Here is a 27,030-nt window from a genome sequence, read left to right as displayed (position 1 = left end):
ATTCTGGGGTAGGGCTGGGCGTCATGACTTCAAATCAATATCACGATTATTTCAAACCTTTGCTTCTATTATGATTAATGAACGATTATTAAAATAATTGTAAATAGCCGATGTTCAAGCTTGATGCGTTGTGAGCTTGTAGATCGTCTATTTTGGAACATTTTGCACGGCAGTATTGTACAACAAAGTATACTGTATAATACAGGGCATATGTGGTTAATCAAACTAATTGATTTTGTGAATTATAAAAATTGTAATTGTTTTGTGTCAATTTGTTGACATTTATTTAAAAAATCCAGCTTCTCGATTAATCGATAAGTCGTTATTGGTTATAAATTTCAGGCCCTATGATATTGCAGTTGACCCACAATTTTCACAACTGCACAACAATTATTTAAAAAATAGCCAATTTATGACCGAAATGTCATCACATTTCTACGCCAGAATCTAGCTTTAATCACTTAACCACTAAGCACTTAACAAAAAGAAAATCAAAATTGTTCGAAATAAAAATAGCCAATCGTTTTCAGGATGCCAGTGTTAAATTCGTTAATAAAGTGTGATTATAGAATAAGCTTCAACACCTATTTAGTTTTCTTCCGAACAGCTTCTCCCTGTGTGTTGTGGACATGAGTAATGTGCTTCTTGCCTGTACGTGTTCCCCTCTCTCTATAGTGTCAGTCCTGTTTGGGGTGAGAGGAGGAGGAGGAGGAGGAGGAGGTGGAGGAGGGTGAGACAGGGAGCACCTGCACTCCTCACACTCAACCAGGTGAAGGGAGCTTAGGCCGCAGACAAACATTCTCACCTCTATCTCTCTCTCTTGCTCTCTCTCTCTCTCTCTCTCTCTCTCTCTCTCTCTCTCTCTCTCTCTCTTGCTCTCTGTCTTTCTGTCTGTCTCATCTCTGACATGTTTGTTTTGATGACATCATCCATTTTTGTAGGCGCTACATCACAAGGTACAAAGCTACTGTCTTCTCACTGAGGGTCCTTGTCCTCCTATGTTCACGGGACGAAAAGTCAGGGTTTTTCCTCCATAGAGAAGTTTTTGGCGCCGCCCCGAAAGAGATCTTAGCCAGCGCCAAAGGAAAATCCCCAGCGCCAAAATGATAAGAAGAATATACAGGAATTCATATGTCGGCTCAGGCTGGATGTATATGTTTTCTTGCAGTCATTTGAGCCTTCCAAGTTGATTCTATTCTATTAATCTGACTTCCCCTCCCGAGAGACCAGAGATATAGTGTGGCTAACTTACTTTTCATCACCTCCATCCTGTCAGGTCTTCTTCTCACTCTGACCCCATTAGGAAACTCTCTGTTATTCTCTCCTCATTGGTCAAAAGCAAGCATTTTCAGATACAAAAAAAAAAAAGACAATCAGCACCATGGACAGCGCCGAGTGTTGCTCACAGTAAAAAGAAAATACACAGATATTTCTATTTTACTTTTTTATTTAAAAGATGATTAGCCTGCACAGCCTGAACCCTACCCGACCCAACCGATTAGAATATATTGTCAGTTCGGCCCTACCTAACAGGCTTTTTCGGGCCCTGTCAGTCTTGAGCAGAAACTGAGAACTCTACTAGGTGGATCAGCATCACATTTGTTGTGCACACTGCCAGCAGGTCAAGGACCTCAATTCCTGATTATTTTTACTATTTTTACTACTATGTTGTTTTTTTGTGAATTAATAATCACAGAGCTATCGTCCCTCCAGGCTATGGGATACGCATCCAACAAAGCTATGGAGCGCAACTACAATCAGGCGCAAGATGTCTGCACTATAAGGCAAATACATTGCTCCTGTACCTCTGGCTCATGGTATGTACTGGTACTAGTCAATCGCAGGCGTGCAATAGACGGGTTTCTGTGCAACGTCACTCATCACAGAGATGTACATGCAACTAGTGGGCAGAAAGCAGCTCAGCTAGCAAATTCAAGCTCGAAAGCAGAGATAACAATTATTAATTAAATTAATTACAAGCGGAGCGTTGTTAATATTATTGGCTTATATTATGATACATTCTGAAAAAATATGTGAAATGAATAAAGTTACGGTATAGTAATGAATAAAATTAAAACCGATGCAATCGAGTGTTGGAGTCACCCAGTCATTAGCCTGCTCAGCTGTCTTGCCAATTGTAATTGTTAAGAAGGAGGGAAAGTCAGATGAATGAATGATTGCACTTTCAATGTGTTGTAGATGAATGTGTTGTGGATTATACATCTGTAGGCTTGAATTATGGATTATGTTCCACAATGGATATGTAGTTTGTTAGGACTTTTGGAACAGAACAGAGGTAGGGGTCTTGTCAACTCTCACACTTACCATCCTGGTAAAGAAGATCATTAAGTATGCAAAGTACCTACTACCTACCGTCCCCCTTTTCAACACAGTCTTGATCTTTTCCCAACTTCGCCGGCTTGTAAAAGCGCAATTTCCCACAGTTTGTTGACAAAAGCAATGGACTTCTCACATTATATATATCAATACTTTTTACTGTCCTTTTTGAGCAATTGCAAGCTAAAATCATGGAAAGCTCATTATATTTGGCTAGTCTAAAGACTGTGATAAGTCATGTCGATTAGTATTATCGTCATGTAATATCACGTAACATGCCTGTACATGAACGCTAGATACGTGAAGTCACAAACATTGAGTGGTTCTCAACCTGCGACCCCACATGATTTCTTTTTTTTGGGGGGGGTTAAATACAGGTTAATGACAGTGAAGTGACAATTTAATATTTAATATTTATCTGTGGAACCAAGTCAAACGAAATTGAAAGCCACAACTACAATTCCAAGTGCTTATCAGGGTGGGGGGTCCCCAGTTCAATTATGATTATTTAGAGGGGTCTATGCAGACCCCCGCGGATACTAGTCTGTGTACGTCTGGCCTATGACTTGACCCTTAGGCTATAACATTGTAATGTCATATTTATTGTAGTGCTCTACTGAGCTGACCTTTCTAGTTCAGTTGGGTTAATTGGAGTTTCATTGATAAAGTATAATATACATTTTTGTTAATAAAATGTTAAATAACAGGAAAATGTGTAGATTTCTGTCAAGACTTAACTGCCTTTACTGTTACATATAATTGACACGTGGATGGATCATGCTTACTGTCATAAGGCCCATGCTGAGCTAGGAAAACCCCTGAAAGTGTCATAACGTCACGTTCAAATCCCTGTTTAACAAAAGACAAGTGGAATTGGTTTCCTTGACGCAAGGATTGAAATTAAATCCCAGGCCAGCTCACACAGTAGATTGTCTTGGTCAAAAGTGTCATGATCTTGCAACTTGTACAACCCCAAAGGGAATCATGAATGTCTGAATCCACAAAATAGTTGGTCAGAAAAAAACTCTGTTAAAGGAAAAAACGCTCCAACTCTCATTAGTTCAGGCTAAACATCCTGGCACTGCAGGCTGTTTGCGTTTTCTTTTCTTTTTTTTGCACCGGCTCCAAAAAGGAAGAGGCAGAGGCTAAATGGGACATCTAGCAAAGTGTGGAGAGAGGACGGACTGTGGCCAATACCCCAGCAGATACATGCACAGCCGGACTGGAGGCGGACGGTGTATATTTAACTGTGGGAACTGTACGAAAAGCATCATAGGGAGTGACAGGGAGTTAGCGGTACACCATGTTGACTTGCACATAAATCACAGCATTCTCTCTCTCTCTCTCTGTCTCCCTCTCTCTCTCTCTCTCTCATATAGCAGCTGTGTATGGCATAATGACAACTAAACTACAAATGTCAGAATTCTTTTCAAATTTCTCCATCAAGTTTTTGTGAACTAAAAAATGCTGTGAAATTCTATGTATTCTGTTACTTATTTAATCATAGTTTCTTTCATGCAATCTTGTTTTCGCACAGATAATAGAATCACCTATCATGTTCCCAATTTAAGGTGAGCATTGCTGTCCACTCATGTTCATCATTCAGTGAAACCTAATACAATTCTAATTTTATTTTATTTTTGTATTACCCCATGGAACCCCTGGGTTTATCATAGCTCACTTTGGAACCGCTCAGTTCACCTGTTCAAGGTGACCTCTTCCAATGGGAATTTCCATCCATCCACCTCAAAGCGCTGCTCTGACTAGCCTAAATAAACACACAGTATCCACCGCAGGCACCTGTCACACATGGAAATCCACCTTCCTGTGACTGGTCGCCTCTCGCACAATGGCTAACCCGTAATTTACCCCTGGCACTTAGCGGGACTAGCACCGTAACACGAGAACATGTGAAGAATCAGCTGCTGTTTTCTTTGGCCAAGTTCACTGGACCTGAATGGAGCAGAGGACTTCCCTTTTCAGTGGATGTGAGCCTTGGTTCCTTGAGCATTGAGGCCGTGGTGTTGGAACCCGGGGTGGCAGAGTCAACCGATCAAATATCAGGGCGGTGTGGGGACTTATCAGGGCTACTAGGGCTTTGCTTGGCTTGCGCCTGTTTGGAGACAGTCTATTGACAGTGTTCTTAGGAAGTCAGCAGTTTTTCATCTTTGTCATCTACAGGGATTCAACAGCACAAGGATGGGTACAGATTGACACTCCAGAGACAGGATTCCCATCTTGAGGAATATTTGTACTAATGGTGCCATCTAGTGGTCATGGTATTAAGTGCATGTGATGTGACATTGTCCCGCTTTACACTGTTCTGTTCAAGGCGGGAATGTTTTCCATTATTCCACCTTGCTGTTCTATATAAAAGGCCTTTTAAGAATGTCCTCCGGTGGGGGGGGGGGGGGGTCCTCACATCTTTCTGCCTCAAACCGCTACCCGCTTCTCTTCCATTTTTTTTGATGATCGCACAAACACATTGCTTGCACAGAGGTGTCATGTTGTACCTCTATCTCACACACGCAATGACACATCTCAATATGTGTGTGTGTGTGTGTGTGTGTGTGTGTGTGTGTGTGTGTGTGTGTGTGTGTGTGTGTGTGTGTGTGTGTGTGTGTGTGTGTGTGTGTGTGTGTGTGTGTGTGTGTGTGTGTGTGTGTGTGTGCGTGCGTGTGTGAGAAGCTGAGTGAATGAGAGAGGGAAAGCTTTTGATTTATTTTGTAGCTTTAGATTTATCTTTTTGACAACAATTTAGTGCGTTACACAGCTTTAGCATGTCCTTATTTGGAAAAGCAGCCTTGATGTTGCTTTTGACACCATACATAAATTCATGAAACTAATGAACATTCTCCGGGCCTATGGTGTTCCTGGTGTTCCTGAAAAGATGGTGCAGAAGTGTTGCCCTAGTCTTGGACACAGCAGAGAAAGGACAGGAACTACTACTGGCAATAAAAATGGAGTGCAGGAAGTTCTGCCTCAAGCTCAATGCCAAGAAAACAAAAATAATGGTATTTAATTTGATTATCACGTTTTATCTGACCATTGAATGGGCGAGTAGTATCTACTGACCTACCGACGGAGTTTCGGTTTCGGACCATGGCGGAGGCGCGCAGTCTCAAGCGAACTGGAGCCACGTGAGGGACCACCGAGCGAGCTAAAGCGAGGAGTTGCCGTCCCGAACGTTGCGCCGTTCCCTTGAGCCTACTCAGAATCGTAAATCATGTTGTGGGGACTGCTCTGCCTCCGAGTAGGTCAGTAGCTCCTGATTATGCCCAATGAATGGTCTGATAAAACGTGATAATCTCCCATTGAATGCATTGATAGCATTCGAAGCCGGTGCTGACACTGTCAGTGGGATGTAGCCTATAGAAAAGCAAAGTTCTTGAAGCCACCATTGCAGGATTACTGTACTAAAGTGGCTATAGTGTGTGTATAAAAAGGCAGCCCTTCAAAGAGAGATATTTATTATCAGCATGAAAAAATGTCAACGTCTAGCTTTGTTTGCGTTTGTTTACTCGCTAAAAGAGTGACTTTGAGAGCTGTTTACCGTACAATTAAGTCAATGAGGAGCATATTTTGATTGATCAATTTCTAATCAATGGAGCAATTATTTTAGATTTATTGTCCACCTTGGCAAGGTAACTACACAACCCAAACCTCTACCAAAGTGATTTTGCCCTTTAAACAAGTGAAATTGGGAAGTGATGTTTTTTTTTTACCAAAGAATTTCACTTACCGTACCTTTTAATGCATAATAATAATAATAATAATAATATCCTATATGATTGTGAAAGGGGACATTCTGCATAATGAGTACTTTTAAGTTTGGTACTGTGCTGTAATTGTAAGTATGTATTTTGATGCCAATACTTTTGTACTTCTTGTACTTCACTTTCAAACATGTTTGGGGTCATTTTAACGTCTACTCAGGCTTTTGTGTGCACCCCAGACAGTTTTTAAGTTGCTTGATTCAGTATTTAGATATTTGATATTCATTATATCTAACACGCCCCCTTCCTGTACAAACCCTGTGTAACTTCAAACTCCATCTTAACCATGATAGATTCATCGAAAACACCCTTCCTTGGTTCTGGTGACTGATATTGTCCTTCTAATGCGTGAGGGGGCTGTGTTTTTTCAATTACTTTTGTCATTTCCCCCCAAAAATATACAAAATAAATGAAAAAGATTATTGTGGTCAGTCTGATAAAAATGAATATCGAATATCTAAATACTGAATTAAGCAACTTAGAAAATAAGTTGGGTGAACTACTCCTTTAAGGACAGGGAAGAAGAACGAGATAGAAAGAAGAGCAAGGAAAATAAATAGATAGAAATAGGTCAAATAATCAAAAGTGTGAAAAATAGTGAACAATACATACACATACATACTCATATACAAGCAGGTCAGATAATTCCTGACTTGCTTGTACAGTGCACATGTACAGTACATGCTTGCATCTGTGTTCCACAACTGATGTCATACACTACACTACCACAAACAACCACACACACGTACGTACATACATTTCCCTCCCCCCCTGCCAAACTCTCCATACCCTCACCTGTCAGTCATTCCTGGGTACCCTGGTGCTCAGAAGAGGACTGCAGGCCTGTCGGAGTGGCGTGGAGAGGAGGGAACCTCCATCAGAACCCTCAATGAAAGAGACCCCCCTCTCTCTCTCACTCCTGCCCAATGACAAAATAAGTCATATTGAAGAGAGTGGAGGTCGGGGCTCCGAGCTTCGGCAGATCACTCAGTGGATACCTGATTGTGACTTGCAGGGTCGGGCCCTTAATCCTATTGTTTCCCCTGACAGGCTTTGCTCCCCTGCGTTCCCTTCTCTCTCTCCCAGTGGCTGTGTGCGGGAGAAAGGCCAGATTAAGGGGATTAGCGTGTATCCTCCTGACTTGTCAGGCCGGGATGTAAGGAACCATTGACTTCTTGGGGGGACCCTGAATGAGAGGGAAAGAGAGAGACAGAAGTGACTAAAGAAGAGGTCATGAAAGGCGGCGAACAAGAGGGTAAAAAAAATTCCTGAAAGGACAATGTGATTTGTTTGCTTTTGTTGCCTTGAACTGGGCTGAAATGTTCAAAGGACTGCCCCTGAGGAGAGGATACCGGCAAGCGCAGCGGAGTAGAGATGGAAGGATGGAGGTAGAGAGAGAGAAATTTGATGATGGATGGGTGGGGGTGTGGGGGGAGGGGGTTGTGCAAGAGCATACAAGAGGTCAAGAGAACATTTCAAGAACTTTTTAGTGAACTAATTGTTCCCCCTGTCATTGCATTTTTTATCTTTCTCTGAACAGTTTTACCTCAACCGGTCTCACATGGGGGTCGCCATGATGTTAGCTTGAAAAGCTCACCCCAACCCTAGTGTTGAAAGCGCTAGGGTTATTACTTAAAAAGAAAATGGTTCTGTTTAGTTGTTGGTTAGAGATGATTAAGTTAGGTAAATGAAAATAATTTTAAATAATTTTAAAAAGAAGGTCACATAGGAATTCATCATTGCGAAGAATTCTGGGGTGGCTTAATATACTATATACAGCAGTGGTTCTCAAAGTGGGGTCTGGGAACCCCAGGGGTCCTTAACAGGGTTCCAGGATGTCCACAGCAAAATATGTTAATATTGCAGCAAAATCAGCTTAACCACTGTAAACCTATACATCAGCTATTTTAAGAAAATGTGAAAAACATTTAATATTTTTGAAACATTTTAACAACATATATACAACAAATATACAGTATGTCAATTTCGGGGTGCTTGACATGAGTCCTTGACAGTATAGTACTGTATGTGTCAGAGAAAATGATACCTGGGCATAGTATGCGTGTATGTGCAGAGTCAGACACAGTAACAGCACTGTTTGTAACTGGCCTTAAAACATGTGTCAGGCAGTGTCATTCTCTTCTACACCCATCTGCTCCCATAAAGATTTTGCTCCCATCCATAGATAATGCCATATAGCAAATCTGCACACCTGCTATCTCAAAAGCTTAACTGCCATGTTGGTGTTTTATCCCACCTGCAGGAGGCGTCGGTCCTAGGACAGTAGGCTATAATAAGTGGTTAATCAGAATCATTGATATAGTAGATTGCAACTAATCTATTAGATGTTTTTGTGTTGATTTGTTGACATATAAAACCCCCCCCCCCCCATAACGTACCCCCTCAATTAATTGATTAACCTACATGAGTAAGATTTAAGTCGGTTATTGGATCTAAATATATATATATATATTTTTTTAAATGTTATCCCACGATTTTTGTAACACTTTCTTTTCACCCACGGCCAATTTCCTAAACGCTACTCCCTCTGCCAGCCTGGGGAGGGCCCCGAACTGAGCTCATGCTTCCTTCAAGTTCAATGCATGACTGAGCAGGCCGCTTCTTATCACCTGACAGGGGGGGGTTTCCCCGGTAGGACGTAGCGTGTGGAAGGAACACATTATTCCCACCAGTTCCTTTCGCCTCCATCAGGTGCCCCGGCTGACCAGGGGGAAGCAGTATAGAGACCAGGATTACTGAATGTTTTTGTGGGGACACGGGGAGAACATGCATGCAAACTCCACACAGAAAGGCCCTTTCGCCAACCCCACCTAGGGCACTGATAACGCAGAGGAGAAAACACGCCCCCACCCATTTATTTTTACAACAAAATATCCTGAATGAAACCTAAATAACTGAGTGGAGAAACATAACAAATTGACCTTGATTGCTGAACAAGATGGCAAGAGATGAACATCTAAAGCTATAGGCTCAGGTGATACTAATGATGCCGTTTTAAAATCTTAAACGGAAATCTGGTAGCATCACACACAAGCTGACATGATAATCTTATATTAAGATGCACAAACTACAATATTTTAAAAATAATGGGGGCATCACACACTATCATTGTTTAATACAATCAGATTTGACTTTTGTTTCTCATGCTGTCAATGGAAGAGCCATATTCCACTTACTTTTTTTTTTGAAACAGAGACTCCTTGGTAGCCAGGAATAATAATAATAGTAATAATGATGTTCATTTAATTTGAAAGCTCCTGCCTCTCAGCCTTAAAATGAATCATTATTGACAATTGTCTACAGCCATATAAGTATCCCAAAAAAATACAAATACTCAAGTAAAGTACAGATACTCAAAAATTTATGTATTTAATGACATTGTATGCCACTTGTTATTACATTGGCAACCTGATATTGACATCCACTGCACATGATAACAGTGGTGGAAAAAGTAGTCTTTTTTTTTTTTTTTACTTAAGTAAAGTATCAAATACTGCAATAGGTATAGAAATACTCTGTTACAAGCTAAAGTCCGGAATTTAAAATGTACTTGAGTACAAAAGTATTGGTATAAAAATGTACTTAAAGTACCAAAAGTAGAAAGTACTCATTATGCATAAATGTCTCATTTCACAAGTTTTAAAATGTTTGAAAATAGCAGATCTAGCGAGTCGCCACGCATTATTGTGAGCTTGTAGATCGGCCACTTTCAAATGGCCGAAATGTATGGGCTGAAGTGGTTAATGTATGTTTTGTAATAATAATCAAAATCTACAAATTAACTACTAAAGTTTTCAAATAATTCTAGTGGAGTGAAAAGTAAAATATTTACCTCTCAGCATAGTGGAGTAGAAGTAAAAGTACTGAAAATTGGATACACTACAGTACAGTAAAAAATACCTCAAAATTGTACTTAAGTACAGTACGTTACTTTACACCACTGCTTGATAACCGGTTTGTATTGACAGCTGAAACCACCTATGGCTGTTACAAAAGTGAGCATACCCATGAATAGACCAATAGCAATGATCGTGAGGGGCGGGCTCAAGAAGATGCAATGTAAAGTTTTTAACTTGGCTTGTTGTTTTGTTTTGGTACTAGTCCGGGAGGAGGAAGCTTTGAGGAAAGAATGGTTCCGTCAATAAACGTTTCGTGGTCTGAAGATGATTTGCTAGTTTTTAATTTATAGCCATGGGTTTGATAAAGTATAACGCTGGACGCGAGAATCCAACGGTGGCGGCGACAGACGCAGAGGTACGTAAACATTTGTGCTCGCTAACTGTGTTAGCCTGTTAGCTAACTTCATGAATAGAGTACACAATCCTATTGCCAGGAACGATAGTCGCACTGTGATTGGTTAGGTTGCAGTGTTGCCAGATTTTGTGAGAGACATAAGCAACCAGGTCTAGGAAAACAAGCCCAAAAGAAGCAACTTTAGGCACTAGACTAGGTCATTTATGAGCGCTTATACTGTAGTATTCATCAAAAACAGCAGATCTACGCTCGAGCTTGTAAATCTGCTATTTTCAAACTATCTTGAAACAAAATGTGTAATATTTGGTAGATTTTTGGTAGAGTTTTAAAACTTTCTAACACAAATCTGGAATTTCTGGTACAGGACTCCCTGGCACAAAACATTTTCAGAGGGGGTTAGGGGGTTAGGGACAAATCCATATTAATTTGGGGGTCCATCATGACATGTCATGAAAATATTTGAAAGCCAATGAAAGCATGCCTAAGCAACTACACTTAAGAAACGAGCCCAAAAAAACTGCAACCCGCCATATAAGCCCAAAGTCGCTTATAATAAGTGGACATGGCAACACTGCTGAGTTGTCGTTAGGCAACAGCATACGGTATTAAAGTCCTCGGTGGACAGAAGCCGCAATGATAAGATAAATAACTATAGCTAATCATGTTTACAAAATATTGTTTTAATACATGTATGACATTGAATTTAAGACGAGTAAAATTCGTGTTTTAACGATTATCGGCCATAGAAAAAAATCAGAGAAAACTTAGTTAACTGAAATGTGAAATGTTTGGTCGTTTAAGGGTTAATGTTATAATTGTAGTTATATGTAGCTTCTATTGTATATCATATCGTATCATATCATATATCACAAACGCGTAGTTGCCTGTCAGCCAACTACCCAGTCACAGAGCTACCGTCCCGTTGGGCTATGGGACGTAGACACTATCCTTCCTTCTCTTTCGTTTCCTTTAACGTCTGGCTAATGTCTTGTAGCAGGAGTTTAGCAGGAGTTGTCTATCGGCATTCAGGTGTCAAATTGACGTTGTCCAAGTCAAACCACCATAACCTTTTGTCATTTTAACGGCCTGTCACGCTATGAGACAAAAGTCAAAATCATACATTCTAAAATAACTCCTCAATAGCGACGAAATTGACAAATTAGCATGCACTAACAGGCCATGGTTAGCTCTTAACAAAGTCACTGTGGCCCCCCCAAACTGCTTTAAACTGAGTGGACTGCAGTAATTACATTTTAAAACTTGTTTAAGCTGCAGTGCCATTTCCTTTGGACAACACCAAGGAAGACTAATACAGCCAGTAGACAGCTGTCAAAGCATTGGAATGTTGTCCTACTTGCCCTAGATAGTCTTGTCCTCCTGAGCCATAGAAGCTGTAACTTGTAAACAATGTTATGAATATAGGCCAAGGCATTTAATGCCTTGGCCGTTATTCATAACGTCGTTATGTGATTACTTACCAACTATAATTGCAAAGTAATCATGTGCAACATGTTTACAAATATGTGAGTGCAGTTGGCATTCTCTGCTATTTATTAATGTAACTAATCTCCGACTATTTCTTGTTGACAGTCAGTGAATAATACTTGACATTTTGAGTGTTTGGGATTTGTGTGTATCTGTTTACATATTCTGCTCCCTGCCTGCATCCAAGCACTGGTGATGACCTACAAGGCAATGAAGGGCATGGCACCCCCTTACCTTAAGTACATGATCCATCCTTTCCCATACACTTTGCGAACACAGGACAATAATTGTCCTGTCTTGCGTGGGTGACATAGGGAAGAGAAGAACAATTATTGTTCTTCTCTCTTCCCTATGTCACCCACGCAAATACCAAGTTTCCAAAACTCTTCTCCCCCCTACACTCAAGCTGTGTAATGACCTCAGAACTGTAGAATCACTCTCCATTTCCCACCAGTCTGAAAACTTTTTTCCACATCTCTGTAGACCATTGCCTATGGTTTTTGCTCCAATGAACTCTCAAATGTGCAATAGTCTTTGTAATGATGGGTTTACTTAATACGCTGCAACCCTACTATAATAACACTGTCCATGTACAGTAGGTCTAGTTGTCAACGGACTGTTCTTGCTGACACAGTGATCACGCCTTGCGTTAACATTATCAGTCACCTGAGGAAGAGTTGCTCCTCTGTTTTTCCTTACATATCACACTAATGTATGAGCATCACTGTCATTGAATGTGTGCAAGCCACCACAATAGGCTCTATGTACAGCGGCCATATTGAAAAGAATTTAGGCCTCTATCTTCACAGGTCTTACCAATTATACTAATTAAGGCTCTGTTCCATTTAGTGTATCACAGTAGCCTGGTTCCATACCATAGACCCCGCCCACTCTCTGAGTGGACTGCCTCTTGGTCTGGTGTTGTAATTGTGAACCTAGGATTTCTCCGGTACAAAATGTACCGGAGAAATGAGAGTCGGAGGTGGGGGTGAGGATCCCTTAGGATTGGTTTAGGGAAATACTTGTCCCCTCCCCCTTGTAATCGCCTACACTGGAGCCAATGTCAGACTGAAGCTCCACACAGCTTCAGTCTGATAATCAGGCTAGTATCACAGTGGTTCTCAAACGCTTTCATTTCAAGGACCCCCATAACTCCCCCAGAGTGTACAAATGGACCCTTACAGGTCCATTTGGTTCCATTTGTACTCTCAGTGTACACACCCGTAAGGAGCCATTTGGAACCCTCTCAAGGAGGAACCATGAGGGTACCTGCCTGGACCACACTTTGAGACCCACTGGTGTAGCAGAGTTTTTCCATTGAGCCAACATCCACAATATCAACACCCTGACTCTGTTTGACCAGAATGGAACAGAGCCTTCATTAGTATCATTGGTAACACCTGTGAAGGAAGTAAGGAAGAGGCCCAATTTATTTCCAATATTGCTGCTGTGCATAGAGCCTATGATTATTTAACATAGATCAGATGTCACTGTTCCTATTGAAACACTTGCCAGTTGAGCAGCCTGTTGTGACTGAAGCGCCTGCCATCAGTGCTCCAATAGTCTCGCGTGGCCAGACTGTTGCCTCCCACAATTTTCAAATGTTTCCGGTCATACAGTCTGGGACTCGGAAGCTGCCTCTGATCATGATTAAAATATAAAGCGGATGTGGAGCCTCTTCCCCACTTCCGTTTTGTCTTTACAGTCGTGCAAATTTATCCTAATATAAACCAAAATCATCTAAGTATATATAGCTTACTGCTTAGCAGAAATGGAAATTTAAAAATAAAATATAAGATATACTATAACATATTTTAAAATATATTTTTGTGAACGGAAGTGCCAGCTTCCTCTCTCGGATTTCGGAAGGTGTAGTTCCAGACTATATAGCATTCGGAGATTGTGGAGGAATAGTTGTCTGGCTACGCAAGACTAGTGCTCTAATAATGAACCCACTTATATCTTCCTTTTGCCATCTTGATGCAAAATCGATGTCAACGTGGCCTGTTCAGCATTGTATACACAGCGCCACAGAGGATGTAAATTGCTTAATTGTGTTTATATAGAGCTGTATGGATCCACTTAGTAATTCAGGTTTTTTCCTAATTTGTTGCCTGACTATGTGAGTGCATTTGTATATGTCTGAGCACATGTGTGTAGGCTGGGGAGGAGAAGGTGTTTGAAGCCTGTAATGGTGTCAAACTAGAAAGTGCTGGGTGTGTCTCTGTGTGTGCAAAAGAACATCGAAGGAAAGGGTATATATATGTGTGTATGTGCATGCATGCTGGGGGTTGTTTACTTGCATTCCTTGGCAACTTGTTGGGGGTCCAATTCCATCAAGAGGTCTGCTGAGTTGAACCCAGGCAGTGCATGGTCTGCTGAGCTCACTCTGTTGCTGGAGTCTTTCTCAGCAAGCAGTGCAACAGCACCTAAACCTTTTTCACCCTCCTCTTCCTCTTTGGTTTATTATTTGGGGGTGGATTGTCTTACCGATGAGGTCATGTCTTTCTTAATGGGCGTCAGACAGGTAACCTGAAACAACTTGTGGCATCTGGTCTCACCGGGACTCATCGATAGGTGTCCATTAATGCATGGGTGATTAGGGCTGCATATAGTTTACTATAGTACAGTATGTGCAACATTTTAAGACTTATTCTCACCACTTCCCAAAAATGCCCATGCTGCTGCCTTTACTGTATAATTATATTTGCAATAACTGGCTAACTGCTTAATAAAAGAAAATACGGTGTTTATAGCCTGTGGTATAATAAGTTGAAAAGGATATTGTGCATATTCGTACATGACTTTTGCTACATGTGATGTCTGTAGTGATGTCTGTAGAATCGGATGTTGCTGACCTTTAAATGCAATACTCTTGCAAGCACTTATCATTTGCATCACACACCTGATTAATTGTACGATGACTTTTGCTATGCAATATTGTTCGATTTCATAATTACAGTTATGTGGAATCAGAGTCAGATTTATTGTTTAAGTAAGTTAGTACAATACATGCATATGATTTGACTTTGTGTTTTGCTTACAAATGTAAACCTAAGGCAATAAAAATGAATGTTGAAATGTGTGAGTTTTCTCTTTTTTTAAATAGGTCAGTGAGTACAGATGATTTTTGATTGATTGATTGAAATTTGTATTAGGCAAAAGAATGTAAAGCAACACAGTTACATTTATAATGCTATTGTCTAATGATGTACGTTATGACAGATTAAAAAGAAATTGAGGTGATATAGAATATATCAAAGTCTGATGTTAAAACACCCGTGGGTCATAACAAAATTCTCCCAAACAAATGAATACTTACAATACTAAGAATTGTGCTCCCCCACCTATGATATTTAGTTACCGTATACAGTATTTGATACAGTATGTGATTTGCAGACAGACTTGGATTTTCAGCCTCTTTGGCTAAATTGGTACTTTTCTGGCATCATTTTGTGCTTGTTAACCAGACGAGTAAAACTCCTCGACTAGTTTATTTTATTTTTAGAACATAGTTCTTAAGTGATTAAAATAAGAAGTTAACGGTATATTTGAATGGGAAAATCTCTGTATGACCAAGGGGGCGTGGCTTTGATGTCAGGATTTCCCTACTCTATAGGGTCTACTCCATAGAATATAATATTAATTTCATTCAGCCTAATATGTGACTTACTGTTTGACTATGCTTTGTTTTTCCAGAGTAAGCTGTTGTGCCAGGGAGCTAATAACCAGAGCTATGTGTGTGAGTCGGGCCACTGCTGCGGAGAGACGCAGTGCTGCAGCTACTACTATGAACTATGGTGTAAGTTACTTGCACTTTCCTTGCCTCCCACCATTACGACAGCTGTTAAGCTGATATAATTAGCCCCATTGTTTTTTTGGTGCTGTCATGGTTATTTATCACAATGATTAGTCTCAATGGTTTTTGATTTGATTTGATTTTTTTCACTTGCACCTTCACTTATAGTATATCTGGAATGCATTTGCCAATTTAAGCCACAGCAGGCATTGGAAACAAAATGTAATGTTTCAGAATTGAATATATTCTATATGATTAGTCTTTGTGCATATCTAAAGTCACAGCCCTACACCTCCACTTTTTTTCATTGGCCACTTTGACAGGTAAGCAGTCATCATTCAAGGGCCCTATTCGTCCCCTATTTGGCTTGTAAAGTAGTGGAAGTGGCTAGTTAACTTAAAATCCATAAGCCACTGTTGCCGTGGACAAAAACTTGGTTTTCTGTAATGACTGCTAGTGCTAGACCACTCACTCATTTGGATATGAAGTAGATCTGCTACTTGAGCTTTACTTTACTGTGAACTTGTGCGATAGCCAGTGACCTTGTAATGTACTTATTTCACTATAGAAATCCTGTACTAACCCTACATATTACATGTTGACCTTAATATTCAAACCTGGTCTAGAAATAACTTGTTGACTAAAAGTTTAGTAAAACTGCAGAAAGGCCATCCCTGTGTGTTGAATGTCACAGGCTGACTGGACTTGTTTACTGGTTAAACTGCTGGTAGTTGGCAGCCAGGCTGTTTCTCATGTTACGGCCCGGGCGTCCCCGTTCCATTTTAATAAGCACTTCACAGACCCCCCAGACTGCTCCCTGGTCCTTTTTAAGGTCGAGGGAGCATTTCATGACTCACTGTCTAGCTTTTTGTCTGCTGAATGGAGCATCCATGCTGACCAGTGGAAGGTGGCAGAAATCCAATAATTGTATTCGAATTAAGGAGTAGAAAACATACGTGTGTGTGTGTGTGTGTGTGTGTGTGTGTGTGTGTGTGTGTGTGTGTGTGTGTGTGTGTGTGTGTGTGTGTGTGTGTGTGTGTGTGTGTGTGTGTGTGTGTGTGTGTGTGTGTGTGTGTGTGTGTGTGTGTGTGTGTGTGTGTGTGTGTGTGTGTAGATTTGTAATTGCAATGTGTAAATTAGTTAGCATTAGGTGTACGTGTCCTATCATGGCAATAATCATGTCTGTGAAGATGTCACTTACTATTATTATGGGTGACAGTGATTCAGTGGGTACAGGGCACAGCGGAGTTCTGTCAGCGTTGCTAAACACTGTAAACAACATATTGCAGTGTATTATGGCTTTTATATGATGATTGCATGTTTAGTGAAAGTTTTCTACAAAGTAGAATTCATACATAAGTACAGAAGAGGACAGGTGACTCTAACAGAATCACTTCTACCAGCAAATTCCTCAGTGTTAATCTGTTTGTAAATTTGATGGTGTACAAATGTACTATAGTATACATTTGTATACTCTTAAGAGCTAAATGAACACTGAGGATTTTACTGCGAGTATAAAGCACTAATGCTTTATTGGCAAAACTCTTACACTTGGAAATAACAAATAAGCCATTCCTAAGCCAATAATTTGATAATTTCATCAAATTATTGGTTTAGGAATGCGACAAAAACAAAAAAAATCTCCATGAATTCAAGGCTTATTGGGTGTGCAATTGATAGAAAATAAGTATTTATTTTGGGTGAACTACTCCTTATGCGGTAACACCACTCCCATCTATATCCACCCTGCAGCAGAGCCCAAACCACACACCCCTACCACAGTGACATGGTGTGGTTCAGTTAGTTATGTGCCCACGGGATCCTCATCTAAGGGGACAACTTAAAGTTGTAGTGGCTTGGGATATATTGTGGGCACATCTTAAATCTTCTGGCCACAAGATTTTCCATGCGGTTCAGTTAGTTACTGTATGTCATGGCCACAAGATACTGTATATGTTGTGCTCACAAGATCCTCAATTGGCCACTGTCACATTGCAGTTCTAGAGGCCATGAGATTGGGATTTTGTGGGCATGTCTTATAGCTTGTGGCTGTGACATATTGTATATCTCTTATATTTAGTGTAGTACAGTATAGGGATGCCACCGAATATTCGAATTTTCGAATATTCGTTACAGTCTCCATAATCGAAAATGATTTTTAAAATTCGATTTTAATTATATAAATTTTTTATTAATATTAAAAAAAAAAAATTTTTTTTTTTACTTTTTACTTTTTTTTTTTTTTACTTTTTACTTTTGTATGCCTTAGTTTCAATCAAAATATATGCTAATACTAATAATAGTAATATTATAGTCTTAATAATTCTAAATGGCCACAGTTTCAGAGCGTTTCACTGTTTCAGCCCAGCCCAAACATGAACTCTGCAGCCGCACTGAGGCCCCTGCTGGAAAGCATCCCAGCCCAAACATTAACGTAACTAATAATTGGGCCGCGCAACCCGGAAATGACCATAATAATGCTAAAACAGGAGCAAAAAAAAAAAAAAAATGTTAAAAAAAAAAAAAAAAAAAATTTTTTCAAAAAACGGCGCCGTCGAATAATCGAAAAATATTCGCCAGGGCTGTCCGAATTTCGAATTGGCTGAAGGTCAGATTGTGGCATCCCTAGTACAGTAGACTAAGACTACACATAAGGCAGTGATATGCTGTGCTGCTGTTGCAACCAACTGCATATCACTACAAGAACACGACTACAAACTAAAATACCACAGTGTACGATATTTCACAGTATAATTTTCTTTCGTCCTTTTCATACTATGCCCTATCAAAAACAAGTATTTTGCTTTGAAGAACATTGTCTTTGTGTATAACCGAAACTCCAAAAGTAGTTGTATGTAAATGTTACAATGCTACTTATTAGTATTGTAACATTTACATACAATTACTGATAACACTTTCTATGAAGCCCATGTCTATAACACAATATAAACATACTTGGATGCATTATAATCAGCTTATAACGCTTTAAAGTTTAGTTATAAAGCACTCATAATGCTTTATAACTACAATCATAACACAAAGCATTTTATAATGATGTATAAGGATCATAGTGCATAACATTTCTCACAGTCATAATACATTATCATTTAGTTATGCATTATAAAAAATATAATGTATTAAAACTATGAGAATTATAATACAATACATATTTTATCTTGGCCAAAAGAAATCTGAGTGACCAGCAATTACGAAGTGTTATGATACTTGACCGTATACAGTAAGTCTTTATAAAATGCTTAATGTGTTGATGTTTATTGTTATGAAGCATTATATATAGTATTTGCGACTTGCGAGTACATACAGCTTTAATGTTAGTAGACTTTAATACATTATAAGTATGTTTACAATGCATTATAGACATAGAAAGTGTTATCAAAATATTTGACAAGGGTGCTCCTTATGACCTAATGTTGTTCAGATCAGATTGTTATGCCAGAAGGAATTAAGGAGTTAAGCATAATGACGCAACATAAATTGCTTTCTATTCCGTGGGCACATTATTATTAAGAATAACAAAAAAAGACCACATCCTAATGATATGAAATGAAAAAGGAAAAACGTCTATTATCACACTGAGTCTTCTTTAAGAGACTAACTGTCATCTTGCCTCGATCCCCATAGGGTTCTGGTTGGTTTGGACTCTGATCATCATTCTGACGTGTTGCTGTGTATGTCAGCACCGACGCTCCAAACAGCGCTTCCAGCAGCAGCGTCGACAGAACGAGATCAACCTCATAGCCTACAGAGAAGCCCACAACAACAACCAGCTGCCGCTCTATCTCCGTGAGTGACCCTTCCAACACTTTTCAAATAATGATTTCATCAGGCATTTTCTCCTGCGGTAAATCCAATTTTTTTGCTTGGACATACAAGTGTTGAACGACTGAATATCGCACAACGAAAGTGACGTCTAAACTACCTTAACTCTTTAACTGCCAGAGTAAATAGTGTAATGGTGTCACCCCCCTGCAAACAGAAACGAGCGATTTTACTGTACCTTTGAAAAATCATGGAATATTTATTGTGATCACCGTCCACTCCTCACAGTGATCACCTCATTACACGCACAGGGGTCTCGTAGAATCGCGCGAAAAAGATTTGTTCGTCGCGGTAATCCATTCCATAGTTATGGCCAGTTGAATGTGGCTTTTTTTTGCCAAAAACAACAGAAAGCAGAGAAAAGGGGACTTTTATAAACACTGCACGAAACCAGCTTCATTGTGTTGTGATCACATGATTTCTGGATGTATTTTTCTTCGGTGATCCTGGGATCATTCACAGCGTGTGTAACGCGTCGGTTGACTCTTGTTGCTCAAAGCATAAATTGGGCTTTACGGTATGGTGATTGGTGAAGAGAGACTGAAAATGACTTTGAAATGGCTATAGAGGCCATGAGAACATAACCATGATGTGTTCAAGTCTGTGCCTCATGTCTTGTATTAACTGGTTGAACCACCATGATGCCAAACACCTTTTACAGTCAAAATCAGAGGCAGATAGCATATGATGGAGTAACATTGTTAAGGTATACTGGCATTGACTCAAAGACTTGACAGCCTCACATAACATTTAAGCATAAGTAGCCCTGTGCAGCGTGCCTGCAGGTCTCGGCAAAGTCTTAAAATGTCTTAATTTCTAGGCCATAACCTGAATTTGAAAACCACCAGACTGAGTATTGTCATTTTTCATGCATGCTTATTTACTGGTGAATTTAGTCTTACGTTTCATTCTGGTATTAAAATGGTCTACAAATGTCTTAAACATAACTTAGAACACACAGTCACCCTGGTGTAGCATGCATAGTTGCACATACATTCACACACAAGTTAAACCATGGTATATTGAAATGGTTTGCATCTCTGTATTCAGGCCAACCAGTCCATTCAAATGATAGTGCATGTTTTTATGTTTGGGTTTGATATTCCAAGGCAACAAAATGCCAACTGTAGTGAAATATAGTTGAAATGTTGTTAGAAACAAATAGTCAGCTAGCAAGTATCCACCGGTATCTTCCAGTTGACATTCCACTATAACTATAGTGCCGATATAAAATCGGTTTCCGGTGAATTGACCAGAACCTGGAATGTGCAATAACAAACAAATATATAAAAACGATAACAAGCCATTTCATTCCGTCACTCTCATTCATCAGGATTCCTTCCCGACTACCTGCTTCCAGCCTATGAGGAGGTATTTGACCGCCCAGCCACACCCCCACCTCCCTACAGCCCTCTCCAGTCTGTGACTCCACCCGCTGACACACCAGAGAACGCTCCTTTAACTCCGCCCCTCCAGCCCGACGGCGCTTCGTCCCTAGACACGGCCGCCCCACTCGGCACAGCTCCAGAGGCCTCACAGGCCCCGCCTCACGACGGTTGCCTGGACGACAAAGACTCCACGCCGGGCCGGTACCGGCGCTTCACTGGTGACTCTGGAATAGAGGTGTGCGACGGCCAGGAATTGTGGGAACAGCAAGGCTTTCTGGGGAGAGAGGAGGAAGTGGAGGAGCAGTGCGAAAGCTGTGGAGCCCAGGCCACAGCTCACACACGCATTACACACACAGACACACACACGCACAATGACACAGACACACACACAGGTATGAAGACAGATACAGTCTCAGAGGTAATCCACTAGACTCCCTCATAGCTGCATAGTCGAATGCATTGATGTAACTTTGTTGCTCAGGGGTTTGGGTTTATTATACATGTATGTCTGGTTAACGCACGCCCCTGTGTATGTATGGCAGGTGTTCGTGCACAGATTTGTTGTACAAAAGTACAAAAGCAAGTGGAAAAAAAGGGTTAAGATTTTCGCAGACTTAAAGCTACAATCCATAGCGTTGTTGTTGTTGTTTTTTCCCCCGTTGTCACTCTGTCCCGATGCAGAGAGGAAATTGCAACGATGTCCGAACTATAATAAAGATGGTGATGACGCTGTCAACCAACCAGTAGGGTAAGGAGACAACCTCCAACCACTGCAGATGTGCTAGTTATAGCATACCATGCAGATTGGTTCAAATGTTGTCGTTTTTTTTTCATTTGTTGAAATTCTTCATTAAAATAAGTCCTGGATTGTAGCTTTAATAAAAAGAAAAAAGCGCGAATGAATTGTTTATAAAAACATCACCAGCAGCACTCATGTAGTGTACTGTACACCATTGTAGTGTACACAAAGACTGTACCACCTCAGCAGGACCAGTTATCAAACAACTGATGCTTTGGTTGAGTTCTTCACTCTTACTCATCTCTTATGAGCAGCATTTACGGTTCATAGTCCAATGTGTAAAAAAGGGATGATAAATCATAAAAGGGCAAAAAATATGGATGAGTGATTTTGATGCGCCTGTTGGTGATCGGGTCTCAGTCAGTACTCTTATCTCTGCCTGTACTGTATCTTCCATTTCCCTGGAAAGCCAGTCACAGTGGGCATTCCTCTGTGATGCCACGGTGCCATAACTAGTAGCATCTTGTAGCTTCTATTTCTTTTCTTATTTGAAAATAATAGTGAGGTGTAACATTCAGTAGACTAGCAAAGTAACCTTTTCAGTACACAGGCATTTATCAATGTCTTCTAGTTCTAACCAACACATGTTAACTCTCATATTTTTATGGAGCTATGCAAGATTGGGGCTTTCTTTTTGTTTGCAAAAGAGAAGAAACTGCACTGATAACAGTTGGGTTTAAATCCAAGGGAAAATTATAACATAATATTTATTATATTTTAAGCCCAAACTAAAAGTGAGAGCAGTTTACATGCCTTTTCTGCGTTTACCGAGCAGGTTTGACAACACTTTGAGGCATTTAAATTTGTCCCAGGTTAGTTTCAAAGATTGTTTCCTTCAGGGAAACAATTTCAATGTCGAAGAGTTAACCTACCCAGCAGAACAACCATATGTTTTTCTATCAGAGTCCGTTGAATGTAGGTTCTTGGCAAGCAGCTGTTTTTCTCCTAAAACACCCTAATACAAAAGGGAATGCCTGGCGAGTTTCTGGAAAAACAACCACCCCGACTCAAGTATACACTCCATCTGTAAATGGACAAAACGAGTTGGAATGCTGCCAGTGAAATAAAGAAAAGTAAACTAAACAAAAACGCCCAAACAAATGCAGTGCACTGAATGAAACATTCTCCAGTAACAGTCGAGCATAAAAACACATGTCGGTTCAGCACTTTTTCTACATGTAGCATTGACCAGCAGTCTTACAGTCCATCTGGCAGGTTGTTCATTTTGTTCAGTAATGATGCGGATCGTAAGTGATGCTTATAAAGTGGACGAAATAGAGCAGTTTAATCAACCACTTCAGAGGTTAGTGGCACGTGCTTGTAAGAAGCGGATTGTCTCTTTATCCAACAGATAACGTAGGACAAGGTACTCACTATATTCTGAACTTACCATGGCCAAAGTATGGTTTATGTACAGTATATATTTTTGTATATTCTCATGCTGACAGGCACAATATCTAAACCTTTACAGCTGCCAATCTAAACAATTGTTTGCATTTATTAACAATTTTAGGCTACACTGTAAAAATGTAACCAAATAGTCCATTTGGTTACATTTATATACTTGTGAGTTAAATCAACATTGAGGATTTAATCCAAAATCAATCGGAGTATTCAAGTAATCTTGGAGCTTGAGCATTGTTTATAATGTAACGTTCTCTCATTTGTGATAATGTAGGCCAAATACTATATTAAACAGAGCTTATAAATATCCCTTGGGCCTATTTCTACAATACAATTAATGCTGGTTAAGGCGTACTTGGAAGAAACCCAACAAAGTTGATTGTGTCTATTAAGCAAGGCTTGATACTGTATGTAACAAATAGAGAACATGTTGATTAACAGTTTATGACTCCCAAATATTATCCAACTTGACACATATCTCACCAACTTTCCACTGGGATCATAGTTCCATCTCCCAAGGAGGTTGCTTTCTGCATAAGAATAAGAAAGTGCTTCCTTTGTCGTCAACCTGGTTCAAAATGATAAGGCTGTTGTGTAGACTAGAGGACTACAACAGGATTGGGTTTACTTTCCACAGAACCCAATTCAAATGTTGTGGTATGGAGAAATATTTTTTACTGCAAACCCATTGTACCCGTTGTCAGGGTACTTGGTGCAGTACACATTATCATAGTACTTTGAGGCCAATCTATTACAGTATGTCATATCGATGACATCAGTGATCTCCATATAATGGCCATTGTCAGAGTACTTGGAGGCCAGTCTATGATGTCATATTGATGACATCGGGGATCTCCTTATATGGGGATTTATAGATATCTTTAGAGAGACGGTGATCAGACCGTCACAGCACCAATTAGATGCACGCTTACACATAGATTTTGCGCATTTATAGATAGATAACAGTGTTGCATTTGAGAATGATCAGAATCTCTGTGGGAATGGTCAGAAATCATGTGGGGGTGAGAATGAATAAAACGTCCCCACGCAGCGCTCTCCTGTCTCATGGGTTAAAGTCATACTCTGTAGGATTTGATGTTCGGTGCTTTGACGACATGCGGTGACTAGTAGTCACATCAAGTGCATTTTAATAATACGAATCCATGAGTTCCATTCCAGTCAGCGCCTTTTAAGCTAGTAGCAGTAGCACACATTTGAGCTCATTTTCTTTCTTGCTGCCTTTGGATTATGTTTGGAATAAAACTATCAATGTGGATTTAGATAGATAGATGCCCATGATATGTTTTACATTTACAGTTTAACAGTGCCTATGCTGTTGGCTTTCAACTAGTGCCCCAAAACAAACTTCCTTAACCCTTGTGTAGTCTTGGTGGGTTGTAAGTGTGTAACTGACTATTTGACTGTGACTTTAACTGAGACAATCTTTGTACCTGGTGGTGTACAGCCTTCATGGTAATATGAATAAAGGCAATGTTTCACTTTTTCTAATGTTTTGGTCACTTAAGGCAAAGGCAGCAAATATCAAGTAGAAAAAATATAATTTAATGGTTTCGTTTTCTGCTGTCGGTCATTTTTAACCCGAAGACAACACAAGGGTTAAGAAAAATCAGCAGCAATCTCTTTGACTCTTTTAACTGTTTGGCTTTGATGCCTGCAAGGTTCTCCAGTATTCTCGCTGGATTTTCCTTGACAGACTTAACTAGACGTTTTCTGTGGCATCAGTGATGAAGTCCACTTTCAGACATTCCTCAATGCAATCCAGATGCCTCAGACTTCGGAAACAACGCCTCAAGCTTGTCTCTATGTTGAATACTGCCTAAAGATTCAATTCAACTAATATTGGTTTGTTTAGGTGTGTTACTGTCTGTCTGTTGCTAGCCTAGCCATTAGTCACCAGCATTGGATGTGCCTTATTTCCTGTGTAAGCACTATATTTGAGTATTTGTTGGGAATTTAGTGGCAGTTGTTGTGAAAAATATGCCAGAGAATAACTTTTAAATAGAAAAAAACTGCAGAGTATGACTTTAAACACTTGATCTATAGCATCCATTTTATTTGCGCTACAATACAGCGCTGACAACTCAATCACCTTTGATTTCTTCTTTTTTTATTGGGTGTTTTAACTCCAATTTAAATAGAATTTTGAGTGGCATGTAAAATAATGGAATGAAATGCTATCGCTGTACGACATAACCTGCAAGTTGGACTTTAAGCCTCTGGTTCTACTACGTTATGTATATACAGTATGCTCTCTTTATTACCTGCTAAATGAAATTATATTTTTCTGTTTTTTCTTTTGTTTTTTGAGGTCACATTTTGTATAAAACCTGATGAGAAAAAGGTTATTAAAATCATGTGGAGGATAACCTGCTCATTTGTTGTGGCATTTGTTTTTGCTTGAAAAAATGAAAAAAGGCTGGCCTCATAGTCGACTTGCTATTGGGCTCTTGGCGACTATAGATCTTGCTTTTTTCTCCATACATTGTTTTGACAGCCTACATGACACAGGTTCATTCCGTGTTAAATTTGTCTCAGGCTGTTCAAAAAACACGCTATCGTCGTTTCAATTTTTTTCTTACTATGTTCGGAAATGGGTAAAAAATGTACTGTTTCGTCATTCCCTCCTATTTTATGTGACTGAGTACCCGAACAAGAGCGATGAGTGAGATCACAGATGGGCCTATCATCTGTCGTGCCTTTCCAGTGACTTCAGATGGTAAGGCCTGACCTGATAGGATAGCCACATTTAAGCTGTCATCCTTCTCCTTGAATCTCAGAATAATATATTGCTATGTAACGTACCGCAAACACTGTAGTAGGATGTCAAGGTTACAGCTCAGACTGTAATAAAACCCACTGACACAGACATGTGAGTGAGGATTGTGTACCAAAACTCTACTCTAGGAACAAATAAGCACATTTTCTTCCTAAAGACTACATTGAACTAATACATGCTAAAAACTGTTGCACTTACTGGCTCCAAACAGGAATGAAAATTATGCTACAAAATATATTTTTTAATTATACCATATACAAAAAAAACAGTAACAGAGGAGGCCATTTTCCAATATAGAGGCAGCCCATGAGGGCACATTGTCTTGCATGTACTGTAGGAGCGCAATGAGGCCAACACATATTTGAGCATGTAGGGATGTATACTATATAATGTGGCACTGCATCATTTTGTCTCCGCAAGTGGTTTTCAAACTTTTTGTGCCAAAGGCACACCTAAGGGCAAGTTACCTGTATTCATATCAGTACAAAATAGCCTCTATAACATGTGTTATCACTGGTGTTTTTCAAGGTTACAGAAGCTGTCACTTTGATCATCAACGTCATGTTCAAATGTGTTTACCTGTAGTCTATAGGCTGTAGATCATATGTCACACTAAACAAAAATGGTGCTAAAATAATACTAAAAGTGGTTCTTTGAATCGTGATTATGTTCTACTAGACTCTGGCCAACAGAACTAACCAAGCACACTGACTTTTGTACATTGACATTATATGAACGTGATGGGTCATTCCACCAAATTAATTAAAGGCATTTGGCTCATGCACTTTACAAGTGGGCTTATTGCCATCAACAGCCAAGAACACAGGAGTTTATCCCGATTACAGCACTAGACCCCAGGGAGACAGACACATGCTGATTTGCCATTTCCAGGATTTGATTTCCAGGATTTGAGTCTTGAGTCCCAAGGCTCAAGACCCAAAAGAGTCTTGAGTCGAACCAATTACTCCCGCGGAGACATCAAGTTTCTCTTTTGGGCCTTGAGTCCCAAGAATCAAGGCCCAAAAGAGAAATTTGATGTCTCCGCGGGAGTAATTGGTTTGACTCAAGACCCAAAAGAGAAATTTGACGTCTCCCCGGAATCATACGAGGAAGTAATATTTATAATAAGC

At 39.9% G+C, this 27,030-nt stretch overlaps 1 protein-coding gene across 1 annotated transcript in view; it reads left to right on the top strand.

Moving 5' to 3' along the window:
• fbxw4 (F-box and WD repeat domain containing 4) overlaps positions 1 to 25,498 on the top strand; it is a 75,606-nt gene extending 50,108 nt beyond the window's left edge. Inside the window, exons 9-11 of the mRNA XM_084076693.1 lie at positions 15,573 to 15,675; positions 19,315 to 19,476; positions 20,846 to 25,498. Of these exons, the coding sequence (XP_083932819.1) occupies positions 15,573 to 15,675; positions 19,315 to 19,476; positions 20,846 to 21,330 (750 nt within the window). The 3' untranslated portion in view covers positions 21,331 to 25,498. The remainder of the gene's footprint in view (positions 1 to 15,572; positions 15,676 to 19,314; positions 19,477 to 20,845) is intronic.
• The last annotated feature ends 1,532 nt before the right edge of the window (positions 25,499 to 27,030 follow it).

This window comes from Gymnoscopelus microlampas (genome assembly GCF_963454915.1).
Source record: "Gymnoscopelus microlampas genome assembly, chromosome: 13".
In the NCBI taxonomy this organism is placed as follows: domain Eukaryota; kingdom Metazoa; phylum Chordata; class Actinopteri; order Myctophiformes; family Myctophidae; genus Gymnoscopelus; species Gymnoscopelus microlampas.
Note: the sequence above shows the minus strand (reverse complement) of the source record. Positions and strands in the feature narration are given on the sequence as shown.